General features: G+C 43.1%; 1 protein-coding gene across 1 annotated transcript in view; it reads left to right on the top strand.

Moving 5' to 3' along the window:
* LOC103601596 (mitochondrial peptide methionine sulfoxide reductase-like) overlaps window positions 1-18,801 on the top strand; it is a 131,106-nt gene extending 112,305 nt beyond the window's left edge. Inside the window, exons 3-4 of the mRNA XM_008586025.1 lie at window positions 13,746-13,852; window positions 18,512-18,801. Coding sequence (XP_008584247.1) covers window positions 13,746-13,852; window positions 18,512-18,568 — 164 coding nt within the window. The 3' untranslated portion in view covers window positions 18,569-18,801. The remainder of the gene's footprint in view (window positions 1-13,745; window positions 13,853-18,511) is intronic.
* Window positions 18,802-18,973: the final 172 nt, after the last annotated feature.

Here is an 18,973-nt window from a genome sequence, read left to right as displayed (position 1 = left end):
GCATGTTGACTTCAACTTGTGCTGAGTCAAAGTCTGTGATATCTTCTCTCCATCTTTGGAGGCTTTAACATGTAGCTTAGAATGCTTTTTTTACCAAAAAAAAGAAAAAAGGTCTTGTATTCTCTAATGCAAATCTCCATTCTCTTAAATTTGGGGATAAGAGAAAATGATACCACACTGTTACAACAGTCAGTGAATGTGAATGGAAACATGAACACCAAAGGCCTCTGCGGCTCAGAGCAGCTGGTCTCCGCCATCCTGAAGCTCTCACTTCACACACATGCTGCTTTGTTTAGCTGCCTGGAAAATGGAGACTTTGTAAGTGGTGATACCAGAACATGGGGTTCATTAACACAGAGCAGTGGGTCTCAACCGGGAGCAGTTTTGCCACCCAGGAGACGCTTGGCAGTGTATGGAGATATTTTTGCTTGTCACTATGGCATGAACGTCAATAGACTAAATGTGAGGATGTGCTCCATACCCTACGATGCACAGGATGGCCCCTCATGACAAGGAATTACCCAGCTCAAGATGCCTGTAGTTCCAAGGTTAAGAGACTGTGATAGAAAGGGCATTCTCGGCAGTCACTCTTCGTGTTTTAACAGTTTAGTTACCAACAGTGTCTCTAAAAACATTTATGTTTCACTTCCAGCACGTCAGTTGATTACTGAGCTTTCCCCTCCGTCTTTACAATAGCCCGAGTGCTCTTCCTCCTCCATGTGACCTGGCTCGCACGCCTCTTGCTAAGTTTATCACCTCCTAGTAGGCGAAATAGTGACTGAGGGCTTATGCTTAACCAAACTCACGTGGATTATTTCACGTAACATAATTTTCTCCAGACTCATCCACGTTGCTGAAATAAGCCAGACAAGGAAGGAGAAATACCGCATGTTCTCACTTATAACCAGGTGCTAAGAAAGAAAGAAAAAGAAAGAAAGAGAAAAAAAGAAAGACCTAAACAATTCCTTGAACTTTCAGAATACTAGAGATGGGGGTGAGGTGGGGGGGAGGGGGGAGTTGGGGAGAGAGAGGTTGGGTAAAGGGCATAAAGAAAAATCATGATTTGTAATAGTATGCTTATAATAAATAATATTAAAAATAAATAAATAAATAAATCCTGAAAGAAAATGAACAGTGAATACTTTTAAATGTAATAAACTCTACATTGTAAAAAAAAAAAAAAACCCACAAAAACCTCACACGGAGGTCCACGTTTCAGTGTGATTTCCTGGGGCGCCTTGATTCAAAGTCGTGAATGGAATGTTTCTGAGTCCAGTGGATTATTTGAAGGCAAATTATTTGCCTTCCCTTTACTTTTTGGAGGTACCTTACCTTAATAAATACCGACATGGAGAATACCTGATCAATGTATTGGCTTTCATAAAGTTTAAAGGGATAATAAACAGGTTGAAACTGTAAGTCTAGCCTAAAAATGGTGAGATAGAGCATGTTCTGTAGGAGGGAGTTGCAGACCTCTGTCATTTTCTGCATTGTGTTCACTCTGCTCTGAGAATGGGGATCTAAAAAATGACGACCACTGTTACAACAAACTGCTGGTTCGTTTATTCAACCTCCACACCAGAAGCATTGTGGGAGCATGCATCAAGCAAGCCCTGACTCAGGGCCCTTCAGAACACCTGGGTGTTCATCCTGCATTAGCATCACATGCTGTGAGCTGCGGGGTCTAGATGGGGGTGGAAGCTGTGGAAGGGGAAGAAGGACATTAGCGAAGTTTTACAGAAAACAGAGGTAACAGTGGGTGACTGCCTGGCGTCAGGAGTGAAGAAGGCTGGAGGATGCCATGGACTTCTCCAGGCTGCCAGCCTGGTTGCTAGGAGGATGACCACGCAACTGAGAGAGGTAAGGACAGTGGGGACTGAAAGGAGAAGTGGCCTCTTGAGACCCAAGGGACAGTGGTGCTTGGGTGCATAACCGTTCAGTGGGAGTGCGGCCCCACACGACTGAAGGAGAGCATGGATGACAGGTGTAGGTTTGTAAATTCTCAGCAGAGAGAAGGGAGAGATCGCTGGAGTGCACGTGGGAGGGACGGGGTGGCCAAAGACTGACTCCGGGACCATCGGTAGTGAGCAGGATGAGGAGAATGGAAAAGTGAGTAGAGATGGGGGGGGGCAGGAAGTGTTCCAAGAGCCAATGGGGGAAATGTTTGACGATGGAAAGAGCTGTGAATACTGCCAGACGGAGCAGTGATCAAGAAGAAGAGGACAAAAGGGTAAAAACAGACAGAAGTAATTTATCGATTAATGATGGGGATTTAAAAATATTTGTCACTACCCAGATGCCATTTGTAGAAATGTTTAATCTGAGTTATTTTACTGAAAAAAAATTTCAGAGTCCATTTGTTAATAGAATAGTAGAAAACAAAACAAAACAACCCCCAACCCTCCAAACCTGTGGACATCTTTTTAGCCTGTCTGTCTGTCCCCATGCCCATTGTTTTAAATGCAGATGATTTTTAATAATGAGGGCTAGGAAATACTTAGCCCTAAGACTTCTGCTTTCCACTTAGAAGGAGTAATAGGGACTGGATTTACCCTCCCACCTGAAGAAACTGAAAACCTGTATGAAATGTATGAAACAAGGGTTCTCAGGACACTGCTCAGCAGACAGACAAATGAGTACTGCAACTGCTCCGTCCTATTTCCAGGAAGTTTCTAGGCTGCTGAGCAGGAGGAGGAACCCAGGCCAAGTCTGGCATCTCCATGAGCTGAGGATGGAGCTGGAAGTCTAGGGATGCAGAGGGATGCAGGATCCATGTCGATACAGAACAACTGGGACTCTCATCCTCTACAAGTAGAGATGTAAGATGTCACACCACTTTGGAAAACAGTTTGGCAGTTTCTTAGAAAGTTAAACGTAAACATACCGGCCATTCCATTTCTAGGTATTAGCCAGAGAGATGGAAGCATATGTCTACACAAAGACTTACACATGAATATTCATATAGCTTTATTTGTAATAGCCAGAAGCTGGAAACATGCCAAGTGTCCATCAATAGGCCAGTGCATTAAAAGCTGTGGCATGTCCAGTCAATGGCACAATGCTCAGCAATAGAAAGGAGTGAGTTGTTGGTATGTGCAACAACATGGTTAAGTCTCAAAATGATTTGGTCAGAAGGAAGTCAGACCAAAAGTGTGTACACTGTATCACTGCATTTATGTAACATTCTAGAAAATGCAAATGAATCTATAACAACAGGCTATGGATCCATGTCTGCATGAGAGCTAGAGAGGGGTGAACTAGGAGTGGTGGGAAGGGGTTTAAGGGAGCTTTTGGGGTGTTCATTACCTTGAGTGTGTTGATGGTTGCATGGTGCATACACACATTGAAACAGATTAAATTGTACACTTTAAATATATACTGTTTAATGGGCATGCTACCAGTATTGATCTGGCCATCACATCTTGGGCACCTTTGTTACCCAATGAATATTCGTAACTAACAAATATATATATAGCATTTATTGTATGTCAATTGTATCTCAGTAAAACTGTTTTTAAAAGGATCTAACTGAATCCTTCATTGTGTATATGATGAACTGAGGTCAGAGAGGTTAAAATAAATCTGTTTGTCCTTAGTGATCACATCTTGCTTTTCTGCATTCCCATCTGCTTGATGATATGTTCCAGAAGTTTTCTGAGATTGAGAACGAGCTCATTGGTCTGTGTTTTAGTGAATCCCTAACAAGATTCCTGGACTGAGATGGGTGCTTAGTAGCTCTTCTACGGACTGAGGAATCTTTAAATTCTTAAGTAGTGTGCTGAAAAATTCTCTTCCTTGAATTTCTGCAATAGAAGTCACAAGGGGACCAGGGAAATATGTTTACTGAGCTCCTGCGTGAAATGCTAACCACCCAGTGAGGTACGTATCATCTGCATTTTTCCAAATGAAGAAATTGAAGCTCATCACAAGGGGACCAGGGAAATATGTTTACTGAGCTCCTGCGTGAAATGCTAACCACCCAGTGTGGTACGTATCATCTGCATTTTTCCAAATGAAGAAATTGAAGCTCAGATGGATTTAATGGCTTGGCTGAGAGTACACGGTTAGTAAATGGCAGAGCTGGAATTAAAATCTGCCAAGTATCTCATGACGAAGGCTGTACCTATTTCTGTGCTCCATGCAGTAGACTGTGGGTCAGGATCCATGTTTCTTAGCAACAATGTGTAGAAGAGAAGAACATGGAGTTTGCCCTGATGGGAGTCACTCTGTATTTGTGACCAGAATGGACAGTCCTGCTGAGAAGGTTGCTCCTGTGAAGTTCTCTAAGATAGAAATAATGACTTCAGACCCTTGGGAATATGTCCTCACTTGCCCCGATGTTCACTATCAGTTTGTAGCTCCCAGGACCTTGTAGAGTGATCATCTAGCAACAAATCATCACACGAACTTCCCTTTAAAATTCCCGTGTTCAGGGCCGGCCCGGTGGCGCACTGGAGAGTGCGCCGCTTGGGAGCACGGCGGCACTCCTGCCGAGGGTTCGGATCCCATGTGGAGACCGGTTCCCGCTCACTGGCTGAGCATGGTGCGGGCGCAACACCGAGGGTTGCAATCCCGTTACCGGTCAGTAAAAAAGACAAAAAGGAAAAAAAAATTCCCGTGTTCAAATGTATTTCTCAAATCTCCAATCAGAATGTGTAAAGCAGGGCTAGTCCCCAAAGGTGAGCTAAGATTTAGAAAGCACTTTGAGCAGGTGAGAAGTCTTCCATTCCCGTGCTTCATTATGTAGTAAGCATTTTTGTGTCTTCCAGTGTTTTCTCTGGCTCTGCTGAGAGGGAGAGAAATCTTAGAGTGGTCTCAGGATGGTCTGTTCCTTTAAAATCTTCTTTGGAGAAGGTGGCTGGAGAAATCTCAGACAGTTGGTAGAAGCCAAGAGGTCAGTGCTCTTCAAGAAGGCCCCAAAGCCCAGTCCTCATTAATCAGCTTATAGAGTGTCCTGGAAGAGTTTGAAGCACGAGATGTTGTTTCCAAGCCAGTAATTCTCTTTTCACCTCCACAGCAAGCCCATTGCTTGCTTTCCTGGGACATGAAGACAGTCAGATAGTGTTAATAATTTATCCTCTTAGTTTCTCCAAAGCCAGCACAGGGCACAGTAAACTTTGCAACACGGTTGAACCTGTATGAGAGAGAGTTCTATGTTGTCGATGACAATATTCACCCAGGGTTCCCCAGAATTCTGTAGCTTCCTTGAAACTGGTCTTTCTATGAGTCTCTGGTCCCCGGTGTGACTTGTCATGACACCTAGGTGGCCTTGCACTGAACTGAGCAACTTCATCTCATGCCAGGCCCCTTGTCAGAACCCAGTCCTTTTTCTTCTTGGCCTCAGCTTATGCCAAGCTTGTTCTTATTTCTGGGCCCTGGGCTGTGGTGCACATCATCTACCTGGTATACCACTTACAGGTGGGCTTTGCTCCACTATCCTCAAATATTTAGCTTTAACATCTTATTTGTCAGTTTTGAAAGGAGAAAGGACTTTGGTGTCAGGTAGATCAAAGTTTAAATCACAGGATGATCAATTACCTCCTATATAACCTTAGGCAGGTCACTCGATGTCTCTGATCCATAATTTCCGTCTTGTCAAATAGGGTTAAGAATATCTGCTCTGGCAGGAGTATGCACAGAGTCCTAGGCAAGAGATGTTGGAAACCCCCACCACTGGCAGAAAGCAGGAGCATGCATGGAGTCCTAGGCAGGAGATATGGGAAACCCCCACCACTGGCAGAAAGCAGGAGCATGCATGGAGTCCTAGGCAGGAGCCATGGGCAGTGCCTCCTCCTCAGCAAAAGGCAGAAGCATACTGAAAACAACAATTCTGCATGGGTGGTTCACCACAGCCATTACCACTGCCACAGCCACTGCAGAAGTGGCTCACTGCCACTATAGCAGCCATAGCCATTGTGCAGGTGGCCTGCCAGCCATTCGACTGCATTGACACAAGGAGAGTCACCAGTGGAGACCAGAGAAAGAAGAGGAAGTCTCCCTCCTCAAAGCCCACTCCAGAGTAATAAAAAGCAACTGCTCTACTAGATGACCAGACATCAATGTAGAGACACTAGATATATGAAAATCCAAGAAAATATGACACCATCAAAAGAATGCAGTAATTCACAAATACCAGACCTTATAGAAACAAGAAACCCTTGAAATGGCTGAAAAGGAATTCCAAGCAACAATCTTAAGAAAACTCAATGAGAAACAAGAAGACTCAGTTAGACAACATGATGAAATGAGAAAAACAATCCAGGCTCTGAAAGAGGAAATTTACAGAGAGATTAATACCTTGAAAAAGAACTTAGCAGAACTCATGACTAAAAGATTCAGTCAATGAAATAAAAAATACAACTAAGAGCTTAAGCAGCCGGCTAGAACAAGCAGAAGAAAGACTTTCTGATGTTGAAGATATTTTTCAAATAACTCAGGTGGACAAAAAAAAAAAGGAAAAAAGAATTTTAAAAAATGAGCTAGCAGACAACCTGAAGTGCACAAACATTTGAATCATGGATGTTCCAGAAGGGGTGGAGAAAGGAAAAGGCATGGAAAACCTATTCAACAAAATAATAATGTTTCACTTTCTAGGTATAGGGAGAGACATGGACCTTCAGATCCAGGAGGCTCAAAGATCCCCAAACAGATTCAATCCAAAAAGATCCTCTCTGAGACACGTTATAGTCAAACTGGCAAAGCTCAAAGACAAAGAATTCTAAAAACAGCAATAGAAAAGTGTCAAGTCACCATTAAGGGAGCCCCTATCAGACTAACAGCAGACTTCTCAACAGAAACTCTATAGGCCAGAAGAAAATGTGATGATATATTCAAAATTCTAAAAGAAAAAAACTTCCAGCTAAGAATATTATACCCCAAAAGGCTATCCTTCAGAAATGAGGGAGAAATAGTATATTTTCCACATAAGCAAAAACTGCAGGAGTTCCCTACCACACAACCAGCCCGGAAAGAATCTTCAAGGGAGTCCTGCATCTGAAACCTGAAAAACGATAATCACTACCATGGATACACAAGAAAGAACAAAACCCATTAGTAGAACAAAAATGTACATCGGAAAGAGAAAGAAACTAAATCTTACAACCTCAAAAAACCAACAAACATCAAAGACAAGGAATAAAAGGGGAAGAAAGGAACAAAAGAAATTTAAAACATCCAAGCAAAAATGGATAAAATGCCAGGTATAAGACAACACCTCTCAATAACATTCTGAAAAGCTAGAAGCAAATATATTCCGTCTTCAAGAGACTCACTTCACTTGTAAAGGCACTCACAGACTAATGCAAATGGAAACCAAAAATGAGCAGAAGTAGCTATTCTTATACTGGATAAAATAGACTTTAAATGGAGGTTCTTCAAACAACTACAGATAAAACTGCCATATGATCCAGCAATCCCACTACTGGGCATGTACCTGAAGGAATGGAAATCATCATGTGGAAGGGATACCTGCACTCCCATGTTCATTTCAGCTCTAATTGCAGTAGCCAAAATATGGAATCAATCTAAATGTCCATCAGTGGATGACTGGATAAGGAAAATGTGGTATATATACACAATGGAATACTACTCAGCCATAAAAAAGAATGAAATTCTGCTATTTGCAGCAACATAGATGAGCCTGTAGAAAATTAATATGAGTGAAATAAGCCAGACACAGAAAGAGAAATACCACATGTCCTCAATCATAAGTGGGAGCTAAAAACATAAACAAATAAATTTTGAAAAGAAAGAAAGATACAACAATGACAATAATGCATTGAACTTTAAAAAGGCAAGAACAGAACTGCAGACACCAGAGGTTGGAAAGGAGGAGAGAGGGTTAGAGAGAAATTGGTAAAGGGCCCCCAAAATGTGTACACTGTGTAATGATTAAAAAAAACCCAAACAGTAAAAAAAAAAAAAAAAAAAGAGTATCTTCTTCACAAGGCTCCTATGAGGATTAAATGAGGAGTGATGGTAGGGACCCAGACGGTGCGGTGCAGTGTCAAGCTCCTGACTGCTCCTTTCTCTCCCTTCCTCATCCAGGTTATTTCTTGAGATCAGGATCATCATCTAATTACTCCGGAGCCTCCACAGTGTTGACTACACAGTCAGGACTTTGTGAATACTTTTTGCCGGAGAGAACGTAGTTGTTTGTGGGAGAAGGAAATACACAGGGGTTATGGTGTCTCTCAATAACATTTTCTGTCCTTTCTCAAAATATAATTTTGGTTAATTCTGCCCTCTGGAAACCAGGATCATAAAGCCCATTGAGAACAATTTATGGTAGTCACATATTTCATGTGTTCTGTGACTCAGGCAAGCAGGACCACTTCTTGTATCTTCAGCAGCTCCTAGATGTTGGTTTTCTCACCTGGTTTTTCAATCTGTTGAGCATCAAATCCTATTTCCCAGTGAACGGTCTTTCTCATTTGGGCTTCTCACTTGCTGGTGAAGTGTACATCCTCCTGAGATGTTAAGCGTTGGGGCTTTGATGGAGATGCTAAGCGTTGGGGCTTTGATGGAGATGCTGCTTTTGCAACCAGCTCCTTCCAAGTCCCTGAGGACACCTGTTGTTCCATGCTGCTGATCCATGTTCTTCTCCCCAACCCCCCTGCCCTAAATGTCTTCCATCCTCATGCCCACCTACTGCTGTTTCAAGACAAGAGTCACTTCCTCTACAGCCTTTCAGACTTAGGTCCCTCCCCCACTGGTCATAAGAGCTCACCCACTCCCTATCTGAACCTTATATTTTTCTTACCTGCACAGATTTTCCTCATAATATCTCTAGTACTTGACTATGCTTATTGGTTTCTATGTGTTTTCCATTACTGTATTACAAGTGTGACTAGTGGAAAATGATACCGAGTCTTAGTTCTGAACCTCCGTGTTGAGTGCCTTGCCTGAGAATAAGAGAGGAGGGATGGATGGTGGAAGGCAGGCAGGCAGACAGAAGAGCTCTTCCAACCATTGTAAATGCCAGTGTGTTTTCTTTCTAACACTCTGCAGGTCTTTCTTTTTCTCTTTATGGTATCCCTGTGGGTGTGTGTTCAATGAACACAAGATAATGCCAACAGGCTGAATTTCTCCGATTGATCAGAGACCAATTTCTCCAATTGATCAGAGACCAAGAGAATGTCATCTTTGTGTTCGTCTAAATCTAGGACTAGAGCAGCCCTAAATATTTTTAGTTGGGAAAGAATTCCACTGTGCTGTACTTGCATTTAGAGAGAGGTCAAGAGAAACAACAAAAACTCGTAGTTTGGGGGTCTTTTTTCGACAATTTGAAAGCCAAAAGCAGTTCAAAACATGGCCATGATTTCTTAACTCTTTTGGGGGGTAAAACTTGATCTCACAGGTGACTGGTCTGAAGATTAACAGAGTTAAAATTTAACTAGGAAGGTAATTCTGCTAAAATTTAAAAAAAATAAACAATTGAAAATTAAATAGTATATCTCTGTCCACGTATGTGACTGGTCTGAAGATTAACAGAGTTAAAATTTAACTAGGAAGGTAATTCTGCTAAAATTTTAAAAAAATAAACAATTGAAAATTAAATAGTATATCTCTGTCCACGTAAAACAAATTTTGATCATGTCTTTGGATTTATTTGTTTGACCTCTGTTGGGTGGGTATAGAGAGATGAACATAAATAATACTTTTCAGGGGAAAAAAGGGCCAGCTACTCCTAGAGTCTTTCGTAATGTTGTTTGTATTTTTTTTTCAAACTAGTTGTTCTGAAATATGTTCCAAGAGTGTTAAAAGTTGTAAAAATAAAAGTATTTAATAGCTGCATAATATTTTAGTCAACAAAGTACTTTACAGGTTTCATCTGATTTACTCCTGATAACAAACCTATAGGTTAAGGCTTTATAATCCCTGTTTTACAAACAAGGTTTTAGGCTTAGAAAGATTAAGTAATTTGCATAAAACATGTCGGCAGTAGAGTCAGACTTAAAAACAAGATTAGTAGCTCTAAGTCCTAGGCTTCTTATAAGAGATTTAGTAAACAGGCATTCCTCACTTGTGAATGACTGTTTGGGGTTCATGACATAAACTGATGAAGGTTGAAGGAACAGTAAAAAGTGTAATGATGCTAAATGTCTGTAAAGGTGATGTATTAAGAATAACAAGAACAGAAAATCCATAGTTCTGTAGGTTTTTCAGTTGGTTGAGCATCAAGTCGTATTTCTCAGTGAACCATCTGCTTCCAGATTTCAAACTCCTATCCATATATGAGCCCCTCATCAGTGGACTGAAAAGCACATGCAGGGAACCAACCAAGCACGCCACATACGTGTGGGTATATGCATGTGGTTGTATGTCAAGGTATTATTAAATCTCCTCCTCAAGATGAATTTTGATGGGGCAAAAACCCAGTCAAATTAACACTGTTATTCATGAGTATACCAGAGAGTCAGTGCCTTCTCCAGTATCATTAAAGATTCAAGGGAATCTGAATAAAGGCGTTGGTGTTTCCTCTTGGTTCCCTACTGTATCTCTTCAGCACTTTCTTGTTTTCCTTTCTGGCCAGGCAGGTGCTTAACTAGAGTGACCAGGAAGAGTGTGTGTTGTTTTTGACATGGAGAGGCTTCAGTTTGGATAGAACATCTAAGTAGGGTTGGGATCAGAACCCAACCCTATTTCCAGTGGATGAAAGTTAGGGTTCATGCAAAAGGAAAGGTGCAGGGAGGCAGAGCTGTGGATAATGTGGATGTCCCTCCTGTCTAAAGCTGTCCAGGGTGTGCTGGGGACACCCCGAATGTGCACAGGAAAGACATGGGCAAGACGACAGGAAGGGTGTCAGTAGTACGGAGTTACAGTGAGCAGATGGTCAAGTTAGAATCTAGAGTCAGGGATCACAGGGATCATGGCTTCAGGGAAGGTCCGTAAATCCCTATCCTGGGTTGCAGGAGTAGTTTATAACCTCTAATCGTATAACTAATCCATGAGTTATGTTTTAAAAATGCTTGGCCTTACATGCACACCAAGAACGACAGTCATGTGGCTCTTTCTGCCCAACCACATGATTTTGTGAAATCTTTCAGATGCCTCTACCCTGAGGTCATCACGACCAGAATAATGTAAATAAGGATGCAGATTTAAGGGTTTTCTGTGCACTGCTCCTACCAGGGTATTTGTGATAATGTGATCAGTGGAAGAACCGCTGTTAAACCAGAGTGATTCTTAACTATTCCCAAGAAGAAGACAGTTTTGCTAAGAAGACAGTTTTCACATAAGCAACAATTTTCTATCATCCTATGATATTTTATGGGCCTTCACTTAAGCACACAGATATTTATTGTCTTCAACGCACAAAGTGTGTGGAATCTTAGCAAGAGTAGCTGAAAACTATAAATAAATCACACCTATGGGTTCTATAATACCCACATATTAATTACTCTTTCTAAAAGAGAGAAAGAAAACTCAGTGTCATACAGCTCCACATGGTGAGCCTGTTTTTCTGCATCTTGTGTTGAATGGAGAGGAGTCGGATGTACTGAAAATGCACCGTGTAGTGATCTTTTTCGCATGGAGAGTGTTAGAAGGAACAGCAGTGACCACCATGTCATTACACGTAGAAGGGTGGGAAGGGGTCGCACAACAGTCCCGCCTAGAAGTTAAGGAGGGACTGAAGGAGGCAGAGGGAACGTGTCGCCCGAGTGCCGTCCTGGGACGTCTTTGTCCAGCCTCCTCCCTCCCCAGGCACACAAGCTCTGCGGCCTGGGGCTTTCTGTTGTTCATCGCTGTATCCTCAGCACCTGGAAGCGTGCCCGGCACCTGTTAGATGCTTAACAAATAATACCTAAATGAATAAATGAGTGACTACATAACTTACACAGAAATGAAATTGATACTCGGTATTACATAGTGCTTTTGGAAGGCATGAGCTGGTTTATTTTTATGACCTACTATTAAATTAATATTTTAGTGTTATTATTGGTATTGGCTCTTCAAGTCACTAGTGAGTTCCTGGTCCCCATGTGAACTTTGGGCATCGAGGGGAGAATGGATCTCTGAAGGTGGGAGAATGGGATTTGTAGAGAGTTGGTGAGGCTGGGAGTGGGAGGCAGCAGGTGTCAGAAGTAATCACTTGTGAACACACACACACGTATACACATACATGCCCTACATAGCCTATGGCTTGGCCCCAAATCCTGCTAGTTGATTACTATTTCAACCTATGTTTTTGACCTGCAATTTCAATCCTGAATTCCTCCTGGCCAGTTAATCCATTAACTGCTGGAGTGAACCTTTGGTGTTTTCAGCTTCTGAACTTGCTGCCACCAGTCAAACTAATTAGCTCATTTGTACCCTTATCCTGCAGGTCCTGAGAGAGGTTATTTTCTTATTTGCATTGAACAGTACGAATGAAACAGGGCAAAAAGAGTTTTGATCCACCGATTGGGGTCCCAGTCGTGATTGCAGGGGCTTGGACCATAAGATAAAAATCCATGTATTCTTTATGCAACAAATACCTGGGGAGTTTCCACATGTCTGGCGCTGTACCAGGTGCTGTGGCTGTCCAGCTGTACTCTCTGGAAGGCTCAGAGAGGAGGAAGATGGGCACGTGTGCGACAGCAGCGTGGTGTGTAAAACCTCCCCAAGAGTGTCCCACAAGGCCCAGGGGAGCCCAAAGGAGACAGTGACAGCCACAGCTGGTGAGGGTGATCGGAGAAGGTACTGGACCCAAGTCTTGAAGGCTGAATAGGAGTTGGGTGAAAAGTGTGTGTTTTGTGGGTCAGGGCAAAGGGAATGTTGGACACGTCGCACCTGAGAAGGCGTGTTGGGAAGATTCGGGTTTTCCTCATCACAGCATTCTAAGTAAAAACGTTGCTGATGGTCAAATAAGGAACCCTGAAAATATCTAGGCAAACTTAAGCCCTCGCTACTCAGAGTGTGGGCTGGTGACCAGCAGGTTAGAAGTGCAGAGTCTCAGGCCTGCCCTACCTCCTGAGCCAGACCCTGTGTCGTAGATGCCCAGACGCCTCGCGTGTGTTCAAGTTTGAAAGTGCTAAACTGTTCTTTATGCAAGATGGAATCCTCTATTGGAGGAGTTCAGGAGCATTTGTTAAGATGGAAACTGATCACTGAATGAGGCAGTAATGTGTGGACTTCATTCTGACTACAACATGGCAATCTATAGGGTCTATAGCAGCCTGTTCACTCTGGGACTATATCATTCAGCTAGAGATTGACCACCATCTACACCAGCTGCTGTGACAGGGGCAAAGGATTGCCTGGGATTAGGTGTCTGACCTTGGTCATAGATGTCTGACTCCTCCTACGTGCCAGTCACTATGCCCTGTACTCCCACGGACACTGTCCCATTTCCGTGCCTGCTGAGTGAGCAATGGTAACACCTTACACACGGGGAGTCTTGTTAGGATCCAAAGAAATAGTGTGGATCATAGTGCTTTACGCATGACAAATGGAATAGATTATTATTTAAATGCTTGCATATTTTAAAAATGCATATTTATAGAGTATCTAATGATGCTAAGACCTGTGATAAATTTACCTAAGTTCAAAGATATTCGTTATAATTAAAACAGGCAAATCAAAACAGATACATCTTATGCTTGTGTAAAGCAAGTGATGTCAAGATGAGATGAAAACAAACACTTAGCAACACATCTGTCTAAGGATGTATGGAAAAGCGTCAGGACACCGCAGGCTTTTGCCCAGCTGGATGCTGGTGCTGTGGTGTCCATCACGGTGACCCTCTCTATTCTGCTTCCCAGGCATGCGCCAAGGCAATGATCACGGCACTCAGTACCGCTCAGCCATCTACCCCAGCTCGGCTCAGCAACTGGAGGCAGCCCTGAGGTCCAAGGAGGACTACCAGAAGGTAGGGCCCCCCGCCTCGGCCCTGGGCTCAGGCCAGATCCCAACTCTAGAGCGGAGTCTGTTTTTCCACCTGGAACTGTTGTTCCATTTGCACAGTGTTGAAGAAATTACTGTCAGCCTCTTGGAGGGGGGCCATTGTGCCCAATACAGGTGCTGCATGAGATTTTAAGAGTGGACCTTTATGTATTTGTCCTTAAAATCAACTCATCCAGATGGATGTGCAGCTTGTTAAAATAGTCTTTCTCTCTCTCTGTTTCTCTCTCTCTCTCTCTCTCTCTCTATATATATATATCTGAATCTCTTTCCTTTTTCTATGTTAGTTGCTAGCTAGGGCTAGTGATTGTCTATGGAGGAGCAGAGGCAGATTTGTGGGGAAGGGAAACTAAGTTTTAGGAATGTGGAGTTTGAGGTACCCATGATACGGGCACCAGAGTGGTTGTCGTGAGGAGATGTGGGCTGTTTCTGCCCTGTAGGGAGGGTTGCTGTGACTGTCACCTGTGTTAATGCTTGTGACGCACAGCGCCTGGCACATAGTAACTGCTCCATGAACGAGAGCCCTTATTATTGGGAGTTAGCAACTTATATTTGGTAAATGATAAGGTCACGTGGGAAAAGTGATAAGAGATGACAGGAGGTGGCGGCTCAGGACCAGAGGAACACCAACATTCGAGAAGTGGGTGGGGAGGCCTACCCTGGGCAGGATGCTGTGCTAGGCCCACAGAGAAGCAACCCCAAGCAGAACTTAAAAAGAAGACATTCTTCTTTTTTGTAATTAATACTAAAAGTCACATGTGGTTAATGCTGTATATAAATTGCCTAACGTAATGATTCGTAGTCCCTTAAAGTGCCAACAGTAGTACTAAGGGACTGTGTAAGGGCATTAACTTCCCTCCAGAATATCTTGAAATGAGATGATATTCTGGAGTTCACAATGAAGACTTTAAGATCAAAAGCTCAGTGCCCTCCATGTGATGGTGAAGAGGCTTACTTGTGTTTCGTTTTCCAGGTCCTTCCACAGTGTAGTTTCTTACCCCTAGTTGTGAATGGAAACCATGTGGATTTTCAATAACCGATGTCCATAGGAGATATAATTTAGATATTAATTAATTAACTGTTTTGATCATTTTTCCATTGTTTTTGTAGATTTTGGAAATGTTAATCTTATTATATTCTAGACAGTTGTTCTAACCAAATGCTCTTTGGGCGTTCTGCACTTAAGCTATGGGAATTAAATATATACATATAATTATATATATAATTACTTTGCTTGGCTTTTTTTTTTTCCTTTTTGTCTTTTTTCGTGACCAGCAATGGGATCGCAACCCTCGGTGTCGTGCCCGCACTGCGCTCAGCCAGTGAGCAGACCGGTCTCTATATGGGATCCAAACCCTCGGCGGGAGCGCTGCCCTCAACTGAGTGCGCCACCGGGCCGGCCCCAACTTTGCTTGGCTTTTTTTTTTTTCCTTTTTGTCTTTTTTCGTGACCAGCAATGGGATCGCAACCCTCGGTGTCATGCCCGCACCGCGCTCAGCCAGTGAGCAGACCGGTCTCTATATGGGATCCAAACCCTAGGCGGGAGCGCTGCCCTCAACTGAGTGCGCCACCGGGCCGGCCCCAACTTTGCTTGGCTTTTAAGAGTAGTGTATATATTTTTTTCTCATCAAGACTGGGGACTCCTGTGCTCCAGCATCCAAATATGCATCACTGTTCACATGCCCACATGTAACTGCTTTATCATCCACTCTGGGAACAAATACTATCATGTTTCTTTTATTTTACCACATCAATAAAACTGGCCCTAGATTCCACTGAGAGGTGAGTAGAAAGGGCAGCCTTTCTCCCCCATCTAGTTGACGGAAGGCAGAGTCTTGACTGCGGGCCAGCGCGTGAGGGCTGCTCAGCCTTCTGCTGCAATGCGGTGGTCTCTCCTCTGCCGTCCGCTGAAATAGCCCATGTGACTAGTGCAATGGAGGGACTGGATATTTACTTTAATTCATTTAAATTTATATTTAACTAGCTACACGTAGCTAGTGGCTGCCGTATCAGACAGTGCAGCAGTCCAGTAAGGGTAGAGAGTATACGTGCGTGCATGTGTGCACATGCGTGTGCCCGTGCACTGTGGAGAGGCAGGAGCATGTCAGTCTGGCTCCCCAGCTGGGAGCCTCAAGACTCCAAGCCTTCTACTCTTGGGTTGGCTTATCCCAAGGGCAGGGGACCACATGGAACATGGGTCCCCCTGCCTATCAGAGGTGCTGCACCAGGAATGACCTATTCCTTTCTGGAGGAATGAACAAGGGCCAGGTTGTTTTCCTTTCCAGGAATCAAAGTGTCTCCTTGGGTTCTGCTCCTGGAGAGCGGTAGGGCTAACTGTGCACCTGCACCCAGGTAAGCACTGTGATTTTTGCTTAGCCTGGGTCCCACGGAGAGCAGAGCTGGGGACAAAGGCTTGTGTGTGAAGATTTACTGGGATGGTGCCAGGGAGCAGGAGTAAGGGGCTGGGGGCGTGGGAAAGGAAAGCAGGAAGACTCAGTGCAAAGTGGCCCTGATGCCAGTAGAGGCTTGAGCCTTATGAAGTGGCCAGTCACTCCAGGGGAAGAAAAGGAAGCATATTTCCATTGGATCCATTGCCCATGGGTCACTCTGCACCTCTGGGTTGCACAAGTGTGGCCTCAGGACATTGTCCCCTGGGACAGGAGACAAGAGGCACATGGCGTGGGGTGAAGGTGGGTGCTGCATGTGCTGCAGCAGATGAGAGTTTGCACAGAACTGGCCTGCAGAGGGTAGGGCTGAAGGGGCATCAGCGGTGTCTGACGTGGTCGTCTGCAAGGGGTGATGCCCACCCCAGTCCAGGGGAGACAGCTGATGACAGTGGCTCCAGGGTGATGGATCATGACTGAGTGACTTTCTGGGGCTTCTGTTAGAGCAGAGAAAGACAAACAAGCTTAATGCTCAGCTGGGCATCCTGCTACAATGGTACGAGCTATATAATACATAGTTACATATACAGTTTGTGTAATGTAATTATATATATATATATATATATATAGTGCGTGCATGTGTGTGTGTGTGTGTGTATAAAACTACATATAACAGTAATAATAACATGGAATAGCAACAACAGTACTGAGTACTTACTACAGGCTAATTACTGTTTTAAGCATTTTACATAAATGGAGTCATTTCTAAATCTTTGGTTATATTTATCTATATACATACATGGATGTAATGTATGTTTAGATATAGGTACGTATGTGTCTCTCTGTATCTTTATATGAAATTGTATGCATTCATGTATTTCTGAGACCCGAGTTTCTAGTTTTGCAACATGAATTTGTAACTGTTCATTTGGTTGGTGTACTTGAAAATGTAAACGCACACACACACACACACAAGAAATCAGTAATTTGCAATGCCTGTGAAAGGTGATGTAATTAGCTTTTATACCATAAAGAAGTCCATCTTTTCTTTCGTATTTAACTTAAAATGTCATGTGGTTCCTGATAGATCTCACGAAGTAGGAGGAGCTCCTCAGCTCTCACCAGCTGCTCCGGTAGCAGAAAGCAGAGAGCTAAGGCAGTGTCCCCTGGAATTAATTGGCTTTCCTGGGTTTTAAGTCTAGGGTGACCCTGAACAAATTTCTGAAATAGCAGATCGTTTAACCTTCGGAGAGTTGTTTCTTAACATGAAACATTAGGGTCTAGAACTCTGAAATCTTGTTAAAAACCTTGAGTTTTAGTTCTAAGAGTGGGGAAATTCTGCAAATGACTCTGTATCTGCTGTTTTCCCCTTTGAAGGTTGGCACTTGTGGCCCCGTCACTGCCTTCTGGGAGTTCATCTCACTCGAGCCTGGTGGGACCCCATGTGCTGACTGTAACACTGGCTTAGGTTACTGTCTTCGCTAGTCTGGCCCCAGCGGCCCCCTAGTAACCAGCTTCTTCAGCAAGTTCTTTGCACATGAAGTTGAGAGTGACAGTTTGCTTACCACAGAGCAGCCATTTGAACATAAAATTAGCTGATTTTATCACAGGGACCAATTGTTGAGCTAATTAGATGTGCAGTACTGCTGAGGAGCCAGAAACCAAAAGCGATTTTCCATCTAAACTGTGGTTTTCTGCAAAGTTGGCTGGGCTGTGGATCCCAGGTTCACCAATGCATGCAGGAAAGAAAAATGGCAGAAGCAATTAGGGATGCTAGTTTCTAATCAGGTTAGAGCAGGCAGGGAATGTGCAGGATCAAGTCCTCAGGAGCGGAACTTGACCTTCACATGGGGTGTGCTGACCTTGAAAAGGCTGGATTCTGCTCACAGCACTGGAAAGCTGCTTCACGTCTTTGGTGAGCTAAGGACTTTCTCTAAAATGTGGTTGTGCTCTTGCCTTCTGAAGCAAAGACTTTGTAATCTTTTCCTAACCTCCTTTTATATTTAAAACTTTTTCTTCATAGTTTCAGTAGAATTATTTGATTATGGCATTAATTGGAGGAGATAATCTAATGTATTATTAATTGTTTTGGGGTTATCAAATGTGGACAATTTACCTCCCAAGTGTACCTGTTGTGACAAACATTTTCTAATATCCTAAGCTGGATCATGTCCTCCAGTCAGGGTGGGTGATGGTCCACATGTGACTGTTCCATCCTGAAAATGTGACTCTTCCTCATTTAGGAATTAAATCCTTTGACCACTGATAGACTATGTTTGTTGAAGCATGAAAGACGTTGAACGAATCAGAAGATAGTTTTCCTGGCTACACGAACTAGTTCCTTCCAACTCCTCCAACTTCATGAACAGTGAGCACATTTCCTCTGGATATTTCTTTTATTAAAAAGAGAGAAGAAAAGCAGGTTATCTTTTGCATGCATTTTATATCATATTAATGTCTACTAAGAATAAAACCTTTCTGAAGTGAATGCTAAATTACCCACTATCTTTCAAATATAAAACAGTGCTTTAAATTCTGTCTCTGTCAGTCTCTCACTTTGTTTGTTTGTTTGTTTGTCCATCCATCCATCCATCCACCCACTCACTATCCATTCATCCATCTATGCATGCATCCATCTCTGTCTTCATAGCTATAATCTTTAAATGCCTGCCATAATTTTTATCTTCAATTTCAATTATCTAGCA

This window comes from Galeopterus variegatus, unplaced genomic scaffold, assembly GCF_000696425.1.
Source record: "Galeopterus variegatus unplaced genomic scaffold, G_variegatus-3.0.2 Scaffold3804, whole genome shotgun sequence".
Taxonomy (NCBI): Eukaryota; Metazoa; Chordata; class Mammalia; order Dermoptera; family Cynocephalidae; genus Galeopterus; species Galeopterus variegatus.
Note: the sequence above shows the minus strand (reverse complement) of the source record. Positions and strands in the feature narration are given on the sequence as shown.